At 51.3% G+C, this 17467-nt stretch overlaps 6 protein-coding genes across 6 annotated transcripts; 4 read left to right on the top strand and 2 right to left on the bottom strand.

The window, feature by feature from the left end:
- Nucleotides 1-149: 149 nt before the first annotated feature.
- Z519_04061 (uncharacterized protein) lies at nucleotides 150-7153 on the top strand (the record flags this gene model as incomplete). Its single annotated transcript, XM_016761807.1, has 3 exons — nucleotides 150-720; nucleotides 775-1073; nucleotides 1121-7153. 3 exons carry the CDS (start codon nucleotides 150-152, stop codon nucleotides 7151-7153), a joined length of 6903 nt encoding a protein of 2300 aa, XP_016622145.1.
- Nucleotides 7154-7551: 398 nt separating this feature from the next.
- On the bottom strand, nucleotides 7552-9075 carry Z519_04060 (uncharacterized protein; the record flags this gene model as incomplete). Its single annotated transcript, XM_016761806.1, has 1 exon — nucleotides 7552-9075. The coding sequence occupies one exon, from the start codon at nucleotides 9073-9075 to the stop codon at nucleotides 7552-7554; it is 1524 nt and encodes a 507-aa protein (XP_016622144.1).
- A 238-nt stretch (nucleotides 9076-9313) lies between these two features.
- On the top strand, nucleotides 9314-10128 carry Z519_04059 (uncharacterized protein; the record flags this gene model as incomplete). Its single annotated transcript, XM_016761805.1, has 5 exons — nucleotides 9314-9370; nucleotides 9424-9440; nucleotides 9509-9714; nucleotides 9792-9994; nucleotides 10048-10128. 5 exons carry the CDS (start codon nucleotides 9314-9316, stop codon nucleotides 10126-10128), a joined length of 564 nt encoding a protein of 187 aa, XP_016622143.1.
- A 1067-nt stretch (nucleotides 10129-11195) lies between these two features.
- On the top strand, nucleotides 11196-13499 carry Z519_04058 (uncharacterized protein; the record flags this gene model as incomplete). Its single annotated transcript, XM_016761804.1, has 1 exon — nucleotides 11196-13499. The coding sequence occupies one exon, from the start codon at nucleotides 11196-11198 to the stop codon at nucleotides 13497-13499; it is 2304 nt and encodes a 767-aa protein (XP_016622142.1).
- Nucleotides 13500-13502: 3 nt separating this feature from the next.
- On the bottom strand, nucleotides 13503-14489 carry Z519_04057 (uncharacterized protein; the record flags this gene model as incomplete). The annotated part of the gene is made up of 1 exon (XM_016761803.1): nucleotides 13503-14489. One exon carries the CDS (start codon nucleotides 14487-14489, stop codon nucleotides 13503-13505), a length of 987 nt encoding a protein of 328 aa, XP_016622141.1.
- Nucleotides 14490-15259: 770 nt separating this feature from the next.
- Nucleotides 15260-17154, top strand: Z519_04056 (uncharacterized protein; the record flags this gene model as incomplete). The annotated part of the gene is made up of 2 exons (XM_016761802.1): nucleotides 15260-15371; nucleotides 15482-17154. 2 exons carry the CDS (start codon nucleotides 15260-15262, stop codon nucleotides 17152-17154), a joined length of 1785 nt encoding a protein of 594 aa, XP_016622140.1.
- Between the last annotated feature and the right edge of the window lie 313 nt (nucleotides 17155-17467).

Raw genomic sequence — 17467 nt, 5'->3', positions numbered from 1 at the left:
GGGTTGGTGTCCGCACAAATGGCAGTTTCCACGGTGATGCATATCGTCTAACGCGTAACATGCCCGTTCCTGTCACCACGTCTTTTTTCCTCTTCATCGACGCGTCCTTGATCGTTTCCAGCAAATCCGGCATGCTTGTATGAGAGCTCATGGCCCTAGTGCCTGCTGCCCGCCAAATGAATGGCTTCGAGCCCCCGCCATCCTCTATACTGGCTACCCATATTGTACACGGAAACGGAGTGTCTGATTTTGATCAAGACAACTTCAATCAGCTGTTGGCCGAAGCACTAGGTTCCGATGAACAAGGCCAACCGAATCTGGGCGCCGATGTCTCCATCAATCACAAGTTAATCTGTATCGTCTTTCAAATCGGCATCGAGCGCGTCCTTGAAGAAGATCCTTTCCGCTCCGCAACCGCGGCAGGTAGGGCGGACTCCCAATTCAAAACTTGCCTCGAAGTTCTTCAAGTTGCAATCGAAAGATCACCTCAGGTCATCTTTGTGAAGTCAGATCCCCAAAGCAGGACCACGGGTGGGAATGGCTGTCCTCTATACTCCTGGCTGATCCCGACTCTTCTGCCGTTGGTTGCTTCCGCCCAGGCAAATGTGGTCAGGGATGTTGTTCTCGAGCTGTTCAGTTCTATGGTGGAAGCTGACAGAAAATGCACAACCACATACTCGTCTGATATCGTTCTTGATTTCTTGAGGAATTGCGTCTCAGGTCAGCCAGTCAGCATTGTTGAATTCTAGTCAGGGCCACACTGACCTGAACTAGGCATCCTTGGTGTTGTCGAGTCGCTACCAAGCGCTCAGCCGCCCAAGGCCATAGTCATCGATGGGGAGGACTTTGCCTCAATCATTTCCAAAATCACATATGGCCTTGATATCAATGTTCCGAGCCTCAAATTTCCCTCCTTGCAACACCTGCTCATCGGCTTGGCCCATGTTTTGAAGGTGGTCTCCAGACAGTCTAACTCGCCACAGGGCAAAGTTCAGTTTCGCAAAGTCTTCTCACGATTCCGATGGTTTGCCGACGAAAATGAGAGCCTTTTAATAGGGAATGATCACTCTGAGGTAAATTCGTGGCACATATCGGCCTACCACTACTTACCATTTGCCAGAATCTCTGTCACGAAATTCGCGTCTTGAGCATCACACCTCCTGCGCCGCCAGGAATGCTGTCCAAAGGCCCGGACGAAGTTTGGCCTGATACAGATCGAGCACGGAAGAGATTGCGGCTGTCCACCGATGTCGAGGATGGACTGTCAAATGATAACTTGCAACAGAAAATCTGCCGCAGACTAACAGCAGAGTTGACTGGTTGCGCCGTTCCCGACCTTGATGGGCTGGATCAAACATCGTCTGAGAACTTCAGACGCTTGTCGGAAGAGAAGCAATGTAACGCACTTGAATTGATTGGTCTGACCGCGTGCCAGCTTGCTTTGCCTTCTCTGGATCGCCATTGTCCGAAGTGTGATGAGGATTTCGAAACGACAAGTCTAGGTCCCGATAAATCTCCCCCTTCGAGCCGAGAACTTCTCAAGACTTTGGTTTCCCTTGTTCAGAGCATATCCCGCCGTTCTCGAGCAAGAATAATTGCTATGTCTTCTCTTCGTCGAATCATCATGCATACAAACTCAACTGAGGACTTGAAGCTTGGCCAAACCCCCGCTGGCGACTGGTGCCTCCAGTCTCTCAAGAGCTCCTCCAGAGACCTCAGAATCGTCGCAGGCAGAGCTTTGCAAGCATACGTGATGAGGAGAAAGCATCACGACTTATCTCTTACGCGGGAAAACAGAATCACAGCTTTGGACTATCTCGACAGTTTATGGCAGAAAGAAGATGCTTCCCTGCAGGAGACTGCAGTCATGGCTTTGACACAGGTGGCTAAAGTTGTCGGGGACGAAGAACTAAATATCATCCTGGTCCGACTCGTCGAGTACCTTGGCCACACGAATCCGTATCTCAGTGGTTTGGTATATGCTGAGATTCAGCATCTCGCCCAATCCCTGCAGATCTCAGTGTGGCTCCTCTTTCGGCCATTTTGGCGGACACTCGGTGTGGTCTTCGCCAAGTCTCTGATGTCTCGATCCAATATTGCACTTCAATTGTCTGACCTACTGGGTATGGACATTACAGGTTTGATGGGTCACGCTGCCGAATTCGCTCTTCCATATCTGGTCCTTCACAAAGCAAAGGATGTCATAAAGAAATTCGCCGAGGCCAATGGGCAATCAACTACTCTCTTCGACCTGTGTACACAGAGACAGAATCTCATCGCCATCCTGTCGTTCCTACTTGTTCAGCCATTTCCTGATGCGGAACAATCCATCATCTCAATTTTGTCAGAAGTATCTGCAGACTTTGGTAAGACTGATCTTGCGGATTGGGTGGCTCTGGACCCGATCCACATCACCTGCGAACTTCTAAAAGCCATCGGAGACAGTGGTCAAGGCAAATCTTCTCGGATTTATCAAGCTCTGCAGCTATTAGCGCACTTAGTAGCCCGCCAACGTGGACAATCAGCCAACACGAGACGCAGTGATAGCATGGGAACCTTTTTGGAGAATAATGTTCTTGCAATCGTCACCCACTTCACTGTCCTCTTGAATGATTTGGAGGCAAAGGAATCCAAGGTAGACAAAAGGCGATGCCTTGCTGCACTTGGTGAGGTGGTAAAGCTGGGCAGAACCCGGATTGTGCGAGCTCTTCCTCAGATTTGTGCTTGTCTCAGATCTGGGTTGGCTGTCCCCGAACTCTGTGATGCTGCCTTTACCTCTTGGGCTGCCATGATTAAATCATTGAAAAGGGACGACTTGAAACCTCTTATTGATCAGACTCTGGCAATTATTGTCCGAACCTGGGACGCACTCGACAGCCCATCCCAATGTTTAGCATATGACCTCGTTGGTGATCTGCTCAGACACCACACAGACATCGTGCGAGATCAATTTAGCACAATGCCATCACTAGCTTCGATCCCAGCTATGAGCAAGTTCGAGTCTGAAATCATGACTCTGAAGGGTCAGATGGACGAGCGTCATCAACTCATTGCCTACGTCCGGAGACTACAAGATGAGAACATCGCCGTCGTTGAACAAGCTTTGGTTGAGTTAGCACCACTTTTGTATCAGAAACAGGATCTCCTCCAACGATCTATCCTCAGGGAACAACCGGATGAGTTTGTTGCCGATTTGACTCGTGCATTGCTTGATTGTTGCGTGAAGTTCAACACAAGCAATGAGGTCTCAAGACTGTGCGGGCAATGCCTAGGCAGTATAGGATGCATGGATGCTAGCAAGATCGAAAGCCTGAGAGATCGCAAGACAATGGTCGTGTTGGCAAATTTCGTAAGTGCAGACGAGGTCATTGAGTGGATTTTCTTCTTCCTGCAGCACGTCCTGGTCAAAGCCTTCCTGTCTGCGAACACAACTAGAGCTCAAGGCTTCCTTGGTTGGGCGATGCAGCAGTTCTTGAGCTCTTGCAGGCAGGGCACCTCGTCAGACAAAGCCGGAAATCTAGCGACAAGCTTGTGGAATCAGCTACCTGAATCTACCCAGAACGTATTGACGCCGTTCATGAGCTCCAAGTATACGGTGCAGGAAGTTCGGGCCCCTGAAAAGAGTCATTATCCTCTTTTTACGCCAGGTATGAAGCACCGCGACTGGCTTCGAACTATTACATTGGACTTCCTTCACAGAAGTACGGGAGACAATGTCGAAATTATCTTCTCCATATGTTGCCGCATCATCCATGGTCAAGACGCTTCCATTCCAGCTTTCCTTCTGCCGTATGCTGTGGTTAATCTCATTGTGAGCGGCATTGAGCAGGACAGTCAAGATATCATAACCGAGGTCAATTCAATTCTCAGCCAGTCGCTCGATGACTATGACCGACGAGTGCAGGATGACATCAAGTTATGCAGCCAGACAGTGTTTGAAATCCTTGACTACATGTCCACCTGGCAACAACAGAAGCGCAAACAGTATGCCATGGCTCTGGCCAAGTCAGATCGTGGACTTAATGATCTGCTTTTGGTCAAAGCTGCGGACCAAATACGCAGTATCGATCGGGTGCTAGAACAGATTCCACCCGACATGCTAGCTCGACGAGCCTTGGAATGCAGATCCTACTCGCGGGCGTTGTTTCATTGGGAACAGCATATCCGCAAATGCAAGAAGGACGACGTTGAAGCTGAGCTCCAAAGACTGCAAGACATTTATGCTCAGATTGATGAACCTGACGGTATTGAGGGCATTTCTTCTCGCATGCATGTGCTCGACATTGAACAGCAAGTCTTGGAGCACAAGAAGGCAGGTCGATGGACTGCTGCTCAAAGCTGGTATGAGATGCAACTTATCGCTTCTCCAGACGATAGTGATGCACAGAAGAACTTGATAGCTTGCCTCAAGGAATCCGGGCAGTATGACGCCCTCCTCCATCATTTCGACGATATCAAGAGCCGCAGCAGCAGTTCTACGACTCTCTTGGCCCCTTATGCTCTCGAGGCCGCATGGGCAACAAGCCGCTGGGACCTACTACCCAGCTACATTCCTCCAGAGGGTGGACACGATTTTACGTCTCAGATTGCAGAAGTAATGCTGGCCGTCAATAGCAAAGATCGGGAGAGAGTGTCTCAGCTTCTTACCGAGATATATCGCAACGTCGCCTCCGAGTTGAGTCCCAACGGCATCTCTTCATTTCAAGCCAGCCATGATACGCTGCTGAGGTTGCATGTACTCAGTGATGTGCAATTGATTGCGGCAAGCCCCAAGGAAGATCGCGCTGTCGTTCTGGACACCCTACGAGGACGTCTCGATGTGCTGGGATCGAACGTTAGCGACAAACAGTATCTATTGGGTGTTCGTCGCGCCGTAATGTCCCTCAGACCAGACATGTTTGGCTCAAACGATATTGCAAGCGCATGGCTCTCGAGCGCCCGACTGGCCCGCAAAGCACGTTCGACCACTCAAGCTTTCAATGCTGTTCTCAAGGCTTCTGTATTAGGCGATAAGTCTGCAGCAATCGAACAGGCAAAACTAATGTGGTTGGAAGGGCATCACCGAAAGGCCATTCAAACTCTTGAAGGGGCCATTGAGTCTGGGGCGTTCGTGGCCCATGATTTTGTAGCCGAAAACGGCCCCACGACGATGACGGTGGAACAGCGACATTCTCAAAACGAAGTCACGGCGAAGGCACATGTTCTACTTGGGAAATGGCTGGCTCAAGCCGGTCAAACCCAATCGGAAGTGATCAGGAAGACATTTAGGAAAGCTACAGAAACCTTCAGCAAAGGTGAACAAGGCTGGTATCACCTTGGCCGTTATTACAATAAAGTTCTTGACTCGGAGAGAGCAATGCCTCCAGGCAAAGAGAGTCAAACATATCTGACAGGGGAAACCGCGAAACATGTTATCGAAAATTACCTACGATCGCTTTTCAATGGAAGTAAATATGTCTTCCAAACCCTGCCGAAAGTCCTGACCCTCTGGTTTGAGCTGGTAGATGGAATGGACCTTCCGAGAGATGACCGACGAGGTAGCGCGGAGTTTCACTCAAAGGTTGCGGCACAACGAAAACGAATCATTGAGGAAACGAATAATCAGATCAAGAAGTATACGGATCGTTTACAGTCAGTCTTGCTCTATACTATTCTGCCGCAGGTCGTTGCTCGGATATGCCATCCCAACAGAGTCGTCTGTGAGATTCTCACTAGTATCGTTGTAAAGGTAGTGAGAGCGTTCCCTCAGCAAGCATTGTGGACCTTGTTGGCGGTGGTGGAATCGCAACAGAAAGAGCGAGCGGTAAAAGGTTTAGGTATTGTCAGTAAAATCGTCGAGGTCGCAAAAAAATCCAGCAAGGACTCATCCGCTGCCGAGCTCAGGAGCATGTTCAACAGTGGTCAAAAGTTCGTCAAGGAACTCCTTCGCGTCTCTGAACACGAAATCAAAGGCAAAGTTACGAAAATCAGCCTGGGCAGAGAAATGGGATTCAACCACAAGATCGCCCCTTCAAAACTGGTCGTCCCCAACCAAGCTTGCCTCATTCCCAGCATGCCCACAAGCTTCGAGCCAGCACAGCTTAAAGCATTCCGTCCTTTTGCCAAAGAACCGATCACCATCAGCTCCTTTGTCGACGAAGCTCTCGTTTTAGCCTCTCTCCAGAGACCCAGAAAACTGACTATCCGTGGGTCTGATGGCAACATGTATTCGGTTCTCGCGAAACCGAAGGACGATCTCCGTAAAGACCAACGCCTCATGGAATTCAACAACATGATCAACCGCTTTCTCAAGCGAGACGTCGACGCCGCAAAACGAAGACTCTATATACGCACCTATGCCGTTATCCCCATGAACGAAGAATGCGGCCTGATTGAGTGGGTGGACAACCTCAAGACTTTCCGAGATATCATTCTCAGGTTGTACAAGGATAAATCGATTCATCCCAATTACGTCGAGATTCGGAATTTGTTGGATGAATCTTGTTCGGGGGATCCCGAGAAGGCGAAAATTTTCACGACCAAGGTCCTCAAGAAATTCCCACCTGTATTTCACGAGTGGTTTGTTGAGAGTTTCCCCGATCCCAGCGCGTGGTTCAATGCGCGGTTGAGGTATACACGGTCTGCGGCGGTGATGTCGATTGTCGGCCACGTCTTGGGCCTCGGGGACCGGCACGGCGAGAACATCCTCTTTGAAGAAGACAATGGTGGGACTTTGCACGTGGACTTCAATTGTCTGTTCGACAAGGGTCTGACGTTTGAAAAGCCCGAGTTGGTCCCGTTCCGGTTGACGCACAACATGGTTGACGCCATGGGCGCGTACGGCTACGAAGGGCCGTTTAGGAAGTGTTGCGAAATCACACTGACGCTCCTGCGATCCAACGAGGACGCCCTCATGACCATCCTCGAAACCTTCCTGCACGATCCCACCACGGACTTCATCAACTCGGCCGGTCGAAGCAAGAAGAAGGTCGTTCCCGGCGTGCCGAGTACCCCTGTCGAAGTGCTCGAAGGCGTCAGCGCCAAGGTCAGGGGCATGTTACCAGGAGAGTCGGTGCCCCTGGGTGTGGGCGGCTATGTCGACGAGATGATCACCAGGGCCACCGACTACCGCAACCTGTGTAGGATGTACATTGGCTGGTGTGCTTTCTTTTGATCCATCATCAAAAAGTCATCAGATCAAATCAAATACGCAAGCCACCACAGACAGCATTTCTGGTACCACTTCACTTACACGATTGCAGTACTGGAGGGAGAGAGGTGTCGAAGATCAAGAAATTTTTACCGAATCAGTCATCAAGGTGTGTACGGAGTAGTTACCGGCGAAGACTTGGGGCCTGGGATTGGGGGCCCGGGATTGGGGCATCCATCATGCGTTACGTTTATCATCAGTACACGAAAAGCGAATCTCATCTGTTCTTTTCTCTGTTCTCCGCACCGTATAATACCTTACTCGACGACAAAGAGAGGTTTCCCATTTAAACCAAATAGTACCCGTTCCAAACATCCATCATGGCGGCATCGGTATCAGACAGGGGCAGACTAATCGTGCAATCATTCATTTTGCACAGGCGAAGATGAAAACATGTCACCAGCGTCCAGACCCTGGGACTCGTCCTTCCCCTCTGCTCCAGCGCCGGTGCCGGTTTTGGATATTTCGATGTCGTCAACATGTACGTTTTCGCTTTGGGATGCACTAGCTTGTTGTATCCGCGGCGCAAGAACGCTTGAATTCGAATCAATGGACGCCTGTTCCTCATGTTCCTGAGAGGAGCTTGGACCTATTGGTGCCGTACCTCGCACAGGCGACAAGGAGAACATGTCCGCACCCTCGGCTTCGTCCGCACCCTCGACGCCAGCCAGTGCGGGACGAGGAATTGCTGCTCTAACCGTGGGCGTGGATGGTTCCGGTGCTTCGTTGGTGACTCCTCGACGTGCTTCTTGCACGGCGATCAACACGTCCAATTCGCCGTCTTCCTGGACCACAATGTCCTCTTCATCTGCTCTAAAAGCAGTGGACTCTTTATTCTGCGCCGTCAACGGTTGTTGTATGCTGCTCGGCTTCGACTGTGTTGTGCCGGGTTCCATGCGCGCTTCTTGCTCTGCGAGCAGGGCGTCTAGATCGTCCATTTCATCGTCATCGTCATTGTCATCTCCGCCGAAAAGCGAGGGCTTTGGCTTGGGCGCACTTGCCGGTGCAGACTTAGATGTAGAGGGGAGAGGGTGGGCACGCTTCATTTCCTGCTCGGCCAATAACGCGTCTAGATCGTCGTCGCCTTCGGAATCGTCGTTCATTGTGGCTTTCAATGCAGATGCAGGGCGCATAGTGATGCGAGTCTCTTGCTCGGCTAACAGAGCATCGAGGTCGTCATCATCTGGAAGAAGACCATCATCATTTCCATTAGTCGCCTCGGTGCGTAGGTCGGGAACGAACAAAGAGTCATCTTCGGCGCCGTCGCCAGCATTGGGTGCCTCCTGGTCCACTCCATTCTCAACCGGCCGGTCTCCAGCATACAGATCAGCTGTCTCCTTATTCGCCTCCCTCTCTTTTTCACCCGTCTTCTTTGCCTCTCTGTCTCTGATATATCCTGGCTTACCTTCATCAATCCACTCTTTCCTCATGACTTGCAAGCGTCGACTGTGCCCGACTTTCTCGATCAACTGCAGTCCATCGGCAAATTTGGCTCGCGGGTATAAGTTGTCCAACCACAACTGATAGTAGTTCAACAGCCGTGCGACGTCGGAAAATTCATGTCCCTTTCCCTTGAGACGTAGCTTTTGGGAGAATTTCCCAGAGCATGCATCGGCGCGTAGCTTTGGGATTCCTGGTGCAGAGAGGAGCCTTGCTTCGTCGAGTTTTGAAATCGGTTTCCTTTTCTTTGTGACCTTGACCTCTTCGTCCAACCCTAGGCTAGCATCGAGATCGTTTATTGCTTTTCGTTTGCCCTGGGGGCTCGATGTTGGGCTGTCGTCACGATCTCGCTGTGGTGGTCTATGATTAGAGGACTCCTCATAATCAGAATTGTCCAGGTTAAGGATAGCATCAACAGTTGCTGCAGTGAGAGGATCGGCGGCCATGTTGTTGCAGTGTCTTATTCAGTATTGCAAAGAGGTGTCTGGTGGTGGGTTGGGTTGAGCCGTGAAGAACGCGCTTCTCTGCGCGCGGAGTTTCGGACGCGTCGTGACTACGTCATTTGAAAGCAATGAACTAATCCTAATTTGATCTAGCTCCTTGGCACTTCAAGCTCCGCATGCTCGATGAACCTCGACATCCAATGCTGAGGAGCATCTTCAAGTGAGGACTGTCGCTACAGCCATGGCCGATGAGCAGAAGGTCTTCATCCCGCCCAAGCGGGTGAACACAGACTATCCAGTGAGTCAAACGACAATGAGACATAGAATAAAGCTAACACAAATCTCCGCTAGATTATCGACACAGATCCGTAGGTCCCTCCTTGATCACACGGTTAGAAGCTCCTGATGACCTTTCACTAACGCAATGAACTTTCAGTCACTGGAGAAGAGCATTTGGATATGCAAGAAAAGAAGATTGGCTATACGGAGCCGGAATGGCAGCCGTAGCTCCGGCTTTCATGCTCATCACCGAACGATACGCTCCCTCGTTTGCCGGCAGAGGTGCTTTTCCCATGGCCTTCAGACTCGGTTGTGCCGTTGGTATATTAGCAGGCGCAGGATTGGTATACCAGAGGAGTTGCTGTAGGTTTTTGGCTCGAGGACGAATACTCAGGTCAATTCTGGCTGAGCTTGGACTAACAAAGACGGTCGCATTACAGTGAGATTCTACGGCTGGACGGAAAACGAGCGAGAAGTCAAGATGGATATGAGGGAGATGGTCGATAAAGTCAAGAGGGGGGAGCCGCTTTATGGCAAGTCGGATCTCACTCCATACATGCAAGGTGTCGCGGCGCGAAACAGCAGATACTCAGCATTGATGGCAAATGTGGTACCATGGGCAAATTTCGTTAACCACAACCAGGTGAGTATAGTATCATTGGACGGGCAAGGATTTAACGAGCTGATGCGCTCTAGCATGGTGTGGACACAGCCAAGTATTACCAGCAAGCAGAGCGGGAGCTGGAAGCTGAGAGGCTATCAAAAAGCGGCAAGTGAGAGCTAGAAGTCGCGAAGAGTTGGAAAAAAATGCGCGACATCCAAAATAGGCACTCCTTGCCTCCACTCCCGCGATTGTACATAAGGCATATCAGGTGATCAAGAAAGAAGGCAGGATGGCATCGGCGCTGAATTGATCCACTGCTGGACAATCTCCTCGAGTCTTTTTTCCTTCCTGATCCTACCTCACATTTTTATCCTAATGCGACAATTTCACTGCCAGTGTCCAGGATACAAAATCTCGCTACCTTGACCTTGCTATTGCCGTCCATCATGCATGTTTCTGACTCGATCGAAGGCGATGTTGGTTGGACTCCCCTCTCAAGGCACATCTCACAATCGATCCAAGAGGCAGGCGGAACCAGGGGAGAATAAGTGGGCTAATGTTGATGTGAGCTACAGTTCGGCCATCTGGGGAGACAGTAAGTGATTGTGCTCTAGATTGTTACTTTCTTTTGTTGACCTGACTCTAGTGATGGCTGCCAGTGAAGTGTTCATTGTTCCAACCGTCGCGTCCGGTCAATGCGGGCTACCCAGTCCAGCACAGCAACATGAACTACATCGTTGGTGGTCCTGCAGAAGCGTACAACCGCGCAAATGGCCCCGCTGCTGGTGCTCATGGCGTTCCAGTCCACCAGATGACCCCTCCCGCAACCATAAGGTTCATGAAAGGCGTGCTCCACGTGCGTACCGTAAAGCCAGCATGGGAAGGGCTCACATGCCTATCGTGAAAATGACCGTGGAGGCTGCGTTCACGGAGATACGGCTCTTGTTATAGGGTGCTCCCAGGCCGAAAAAGCAAGTGTGAAGCTAGGGGCGAGACACAGAGGACGTTGGGTGTTGAGATAAACCGATGAAGCTCAGCAAAAAAGAGTCGTGGGAGTGCTGCCAGCCTCGCCCGAGATTACCCAGTTCGGCCAGTGCAGGTATCACGTGGGGTCGGCAAGGCTGTGTAATTGTGAGGCTGTGCAAGGCTGTGCCCCGTCAACATCAAAGAAATAAAAGCGCCACATCTCCCTCGCCTGAATCTGATCGTCCCAACCCTCCATCTTCTCATTTCTCGAAACATGACAGACAACCCAGCAACTGTCACTGTTCGCGGCTCGCAGAGGGAAAAGCAAGAAAGATTGCGTTCTGTCAAGCATTTCCAGTATCCTTCCGCCGAGCAAAGTCCAAATCGCGCTTTCTGCGGGCGGTGTAGACGTATCAACTTTGATTCCATCTTCCGATGGCTGGAGACTCGGCCAAGCTCACAAGAGACTGCAGTTGCCGACATTGGCACGCTCGATCGAATGATGCTCAATTCGACATGTCCGTGCTGTGTGTTTTGTGCAAAGATTGTATTCCTCAACAAACCCCAATATCCGTTTGATGAGGTTGGCGAAGGCTATCTTCTGGCCCAGTCCTGCAGGCAGAAGAGCTCTTCTCGTAAAGCCCCGATCCAAGACTCTCATGGTTCTTATCATAAGTGTCTAAAGCTGCATTGGTCTGGCCCAAGTGTGCAAGCCTTTGAAACATGGAAACCAGGGCCCTTGTCAGAACACCTAATCTTCCCAGCTGGCCAGGGCCCAAGTGGCGCCTGGGCTTTTTCAGACGGCACTGCATATGCACGGCATATTGATCCAAGCATCATCGAATACGATCATATCATCCGCAGTTTACAGCAGTGTCGGTCCAGCCACCCAAGCTGCAAGAAAATGGACCCTGCTTTAATTATCAAGACAAGACTCATCGACTGCCGAACTAACCCACCAACCCTCGTTGACAGCTCAACGGATATGAGCTACTTCGCCTTGAGTTATTGCTGGGGCGCTGTGCGACCTAGAGCGATAAGAAGAGTAGATGAAGCAGCTTATCCTCTGGAGGTACATTCCCTACCCCTGACAATAAGAGATGCGATCCTCGCCACCACCAACCTCGGCGGCACTTATCTATGGGTCGACGCAATTTGCATTGATCAAGACGATGCAATCTCGAAAGATGGCATCATAAACAAGATGGACTATGTGTACAACAACGCAGAGCTCGTGCTTGTTGCATTGGGAGATGACTCGGATACTGGACTCCCAGGAGTGTCAACTCCCAGAATCCCTCAGCCTGCTCTAAGAACCGGCTACACAACTCTAGTCTCGAACATGTCTGATCTTCGTGAGCAGTTACAGGCCTCTAGGTGGAGCAGTCGAGGCTGGACATATCAAGAGGCGTTACTGGCTCGCAGATGCCTTTTCTTTACTTCGGAGCAATGGCATTTTGTGTGTCAGACTTCATCCGCTTATGAGACTTTGGTTGAAGGCCTACCAAAATCCAATGACTGTCGACTAGATATCCATGCATTGCGGTCTACGCTGTTCCGGCTGAGAGGAACGAATGCTCACGATCTTGAAATTACCGAGGACGTTCGTGAATATACCACCAGGGACCTGTCTTTCGACAGTGACTTTCTCAACGCATTTCGAGGTGTCCTGCGCAGGAGCGGTTTGCATTCTCTCTGCGGAGTCATCGCATTGGAGGCCAAGAAACGTCGATATGGACAGACAGATCTCGACAGTGGATTTGCGCTGGGCCTCTTTTGGGCAGGCCAGGACCGCGCTTTTGCAAGGACACCAGGTCCTCCGCGAACTACCCGTCGTCCTGGATTTCCCACGTGGTCGTGGCTCTCCTCACGCGGCGTTGTTGATATGACTTGGAGCAATCCTCAGGACTACATAGCGGATTTCTCAGGCATAAACGTTCACGCATCATTTAGCGTGCTGGATAGCAATGGCAGCACCATTGCCTTGACTAGCATGTGGCAGAATGGTGTCGCACAGGGCTCAGCAAACAAGTTTTTGGAACTTCAACCCGGACAACACCTTCAAATCACTAGCTACACGGTGAAAGTCCGGTTTATGAAACCCACCCAGGCGGTCATGCTCCACGACTACTGGTTCGTCTTGGACGGTCCCCTCAAGCTCTTCCCTGACGACAATTGCGACCTTGCCAGCGACCAGCCTTCAGCGTTCTCCTCGGCAACTCTGAAAATTGCGACTGGAGACCTTCGAAAGATTGAGGATCAAGAGAACGTCGCTTTTGACACGGAAGCATTCTCAGACCCAACCCTCAATGAGCGCATTCTCAAGGATGAATTTGAGTTGTTGCTACTGGTTTCCCATGGGTTCGAACAGCGGCAACTGAACTATTGGATAATCTTGGACAAAGAGAACGACAAGAGGAAAAGAATCGGTATTGCCCGGTGCGAGGGCTATAGATACGCAGTCACCAACCCCGGCCAGCATCGTCACCCTTGCAAGCGCTCTCATGATGAATACCTGACCGTCCTGCCGGAAGAGTCCACCTTCCTTTCAAAGAAGATAACCATTACCATGGTGTAGACGTCAATGACCGATTGACCTTATCTCCCTATCGAGCTTCCTCTTGAACCGCTGTAAAATTTCGCTCAACTGCGCCACCACCCACGGACTCGCACACGAAACAAACAGTGCCTCTGCTTTCGCGTCAACCTCAGCCCAATCTCTGTCTAGACGAGCGTCCACCACCCCTGCCTGACAGTGATAAGGATATATAACCCCCAAGTGCTGCAGGAGCTCAGTAAGTTTCCACTTGGCGCGCTCCGAGAGAAATCTGATATCATTGCACACCGGATCGCTCGTCAGGGTGGATAACCGCTGTTGGACAACACCCTCGATCTCTCGGACTGCTTGATAATACAGGTTGCCAACGAGAAGATGGTGGACCTCGACCTCTCTCCCGGGGTCGACACCTGACACTAATGTCATGTTTGCGAGTAACTCCGTCACCGAGCTGGTCTCACCCTCACTGTCACTGGTGTCCTCCTCCCATGTAGTGGGGATATTCTTTGAGTAGTCACTATGCCGTAGATGCATACTGCAGGCAGGCATACATCCGTCCCTAGCCTTCCTTAAGCACATTTCTCGTAGCTGGATCGTCTTTTCCAACCATGAAATTCGCCAATTAAGGCTGGGGATACCAGAGAGATGAGTGGTCATGAACGCCTCCTCACCCCCGATAATACCGTCCTGAGAGAACAGCACCTGCCGAACCTGGTTGTTGAAGCTGACGGCTTTCTTGGCTAGAGCTGTACGTAGGGCTGGATCAGGTTTTAAGCATGGGCGTAATCTCACACAGAGGCTGGCATTTTTGGGCTTTTGGTCGTCGTCGTCCTTGCAGAGACGACCATACTCGCTCTGTTCGGATCCAAAGGCGATCTGATGGCTTCTCTTGATACCGTGGGAGGTCCTATTAGCGATAAAGGCTGCGTTACAGCGGGCAACTCGCATCAGTGCTTTGGCGAGGGCGGTAGCCTCAGCAGCTTTACGGGGAGTATCATTGGTGGTGTACATGTTTGGAAGGGAGGTTTATAGAGACAGAAAAGTCTTGATGGTGACGGTAGTTCTCTGGTCGATAGTGACAAGGGAATGTCAATATTGGTTAGTTGAGATGTCCGATGAGAGAAGACGGAACAAGATATATAGAATGGAAAGCATCTGGAGTAGAAATCGTCAAAGGAGAAGAAGAGCCAATTTATATGGGAATTGCTGAGACCCCATTTCTGAGGACCTCTGATTGTGCAATTTGGGAACCATGGTACCGGGACGGTCAGGACGGGGTGGTAGATCCCCCAGCTGCAATTTGACCGGAAGCTCGGGCTGTAGCTCTGTTCAACCTGACATATCCAAATAATAAAATTCTCAAGTTGACCACGAACCAGTGGTGCAGAGTTCTTGGCCAGGAAGCCATCTTGTCTTGTGCCTCTGTGGGGAGTATGTGTCTTTTATCGACAGCCAGAGCTTATTTCATCAATATCCTGAACTATGACAGACACGCGTCGCCACACATGGCTGACACACTGGCGGGTAAATGTGCCTCGCCCGTAAGAGATATCGTCGACTTAGCCATTCCCTTGTTCATATGCCAACGGCAACGAAGAGGCTGAAAAAGGAGGCGTCTACGTCACAAGGCTGTGACGTGCAGCAACCCCTGAACAGCTGCTTATCTGGGGAAGGTGGCCCGATCTCAATTGCGGACAACTTTCATGTTGAAACAGAGACCGCAACACAGGTGCTCCGTACAGACTCGGCCCGTGGACTGACCGTCTTCTCACGACCTCAACATGATTCTGAGGTCAGAACTACTCATACTATCCTATTTGCTCGGGTCCCCGGCTTGGGCAGCAGAAACGAGGGCGTCCGAGTCGTCACGGCCCCGAGGCGTCGGTCCTGAATGTAAGAAAATGTCCCTCGATCTTCTGTAACCTCTCGAGTCCTGTTTTGCTTCTCATTTATGGCTCTCAGATGTCCCAAGTGGCTAATTGATGGGCCTTGTGTGTCGACAGTTGCAAAATTCTACAAGAGTTCGCCATCACATACCTTCACATGCATCTCAAACCCCTCGATTTCCGTCCCCTTCTCCCGCGTCAATGACGACTTCTGCGACTGCCCCGACGGCTCAGATGAACCGGGCACCTCGGCGTGCTCCTATCTCTCACCCTTATCACCTCCACTATATCACCCGGGACCAGACGCCCCTGCTGGGGCGTCGATAAACAGCACGCCTGCGTTACCGGGGTTCTACTGCAAAAACAAAGGCCACGTCCCCGCATATCTGAGGTTTGAGAGTGTGAACGATGGCAAATGCGACTATGACGTATGTTGCGATGGATCAGATGAGTGGGCTAGTGTCGGGGGAATCAAGTGTGAGGATCGGTGCCAACAGATCGGCAAAGAGCATAGGAAAATTGAAGAGACGCTCCAGAAGAGCCTCAGGGCGGCGTTGAAGAGGAAGTCCCAACTCGCGGCGGAGGCCGCGCGGCTAAAGAAGGAAGTTGTGATGAAGATCGAGGATGCAGAGATCAAATTGAAGGGGTTTCAGATCAACGTCAAAGAGGCCGAGGAGAATCTGAAGGAGGTTGAGAAGAGGGAGAAGTTAAAGGTCATAAGGGGACAAGCTGGAGGGAAAGGCGGCGGCAAGATGGGTGTCCTTGTCGGCCTGGCTAAATCCCGAATCGACGAACTGAGGAGCCATTTAGAAAAGACGAGGTCGCAAAGAGACAGCATGGTCGCCCGGATCACCGAGTTAGAAGGCATTCTCGCCTCGCTCAAGGACGAACATAACCCCAACTTCAACGACGACGGGGTGAAACGCGCCGTTCGCGGATGGGAAGACTACGCTGCGAGAGACACGGACGATACCTGGACCGAGGCCGAGGACCGCGACCTCGACGCCGTGCTTGTGGAAGACAGTGAGACAAACGGGATTAATTGGGCCGAGTTCGAGGATGATTCATCCGCAGAGGCAGAGTCAGACGTGGCGGCACTCTACCAATTCAGCGCCTACTTACCACAATCGCTCCGCATATGGCTCGATGAGACGCTTTCTTCGTTCCGCAAGATCCTGGTCGAAAATGGCATATTGGCCGACTCGTCCAGCGACTCCTCTGCCACTGCTCGAGAGTCAAAGGCCGTGCAGGACGCGAAAAAGACGCTTTCCGACGCCGAACGGGACGTGCGCAATGCCGACAACGACATCAATCGGTTCCGCGAGGATCTCGAGAAAGACTACGGTCCCGAAGGCATTTTCCGCGCGCTAAAAGATACCTGCATTTCCAAGGATAGCGGCGAGTATGAATACGAGCTGTGCTTCATGTCCTCAACGAAGCAAAAGCCCAAGAAAGGAGGGGCCCACACGGGGATGGGCAATTTCGTGGGGTTTGACACGGAATATGTCGATGAGCCGTCAGCCACCGATGGCAAGGGACTGGGCACGGGCGAGAGATTGGTCATGAAATACGAGAACGGGCAGCACTGTTGGAACGGACCGAACAGGAGCACGAGGGTCATTCTTGCCTGTTCAGAAAACGAGGAGATTTGGAAAGTCAGCGAGAGCGAAAAGTGCGTCTACCGCATGGAGGTTGGGACCGCGGCGGTGTGCGAATCGCCCTCTTCCCCGAAGAAAAATGGGGAAGCAAAGGTTGAACGTGGTGGCGAGACGAGGAAAGACGAGCTGTAACAAATCTTGTCGACGATGGCATTCTCATGTCTTGACTAGAGGCAGGGTACTGCGCATCGAGGTCGTTGGGTCCGTGCAATGAATGTACTCGTATTGACTGCGGCTGTGCTGTGGTAGCTGTGCTCCACCGGATTAGTCATGGCACCATTTACTCGCTGAGTTGACTTGGGTCTGATTAGTTCAGGTTGTTTCACGAGGCGTCGTAGGGACTGGTGCTGCTCACTAGCCTCACTACCTAGGTTACTCGCGAACGACAAAAGTAATTGCTATAAAACGGTTTGATCCTAAGGGGTGGGCGAAGGTCGCTTTAACC

This window comes from Cladophialophora bantiana, assembly GCF_000835475.1.
Source record: "Cladophialophora bantiana CBS 173.52 unplaced genomic scaffold supercont1.5, whole genome shotgun sequence".
Lineage (NCBI taxonomy): Eukaryota > Fungi > Ascomycota > Eurotiomycetes > Chaetothyriales > Herpotrichiellaceae > Cladophialophora > Cladophialophora bantiana.
The sequence above is the reverse complement of the archived record's forward strand: the minus strand, read 5'-3'. Positions and strand labels throughout refer to the sequence as shown.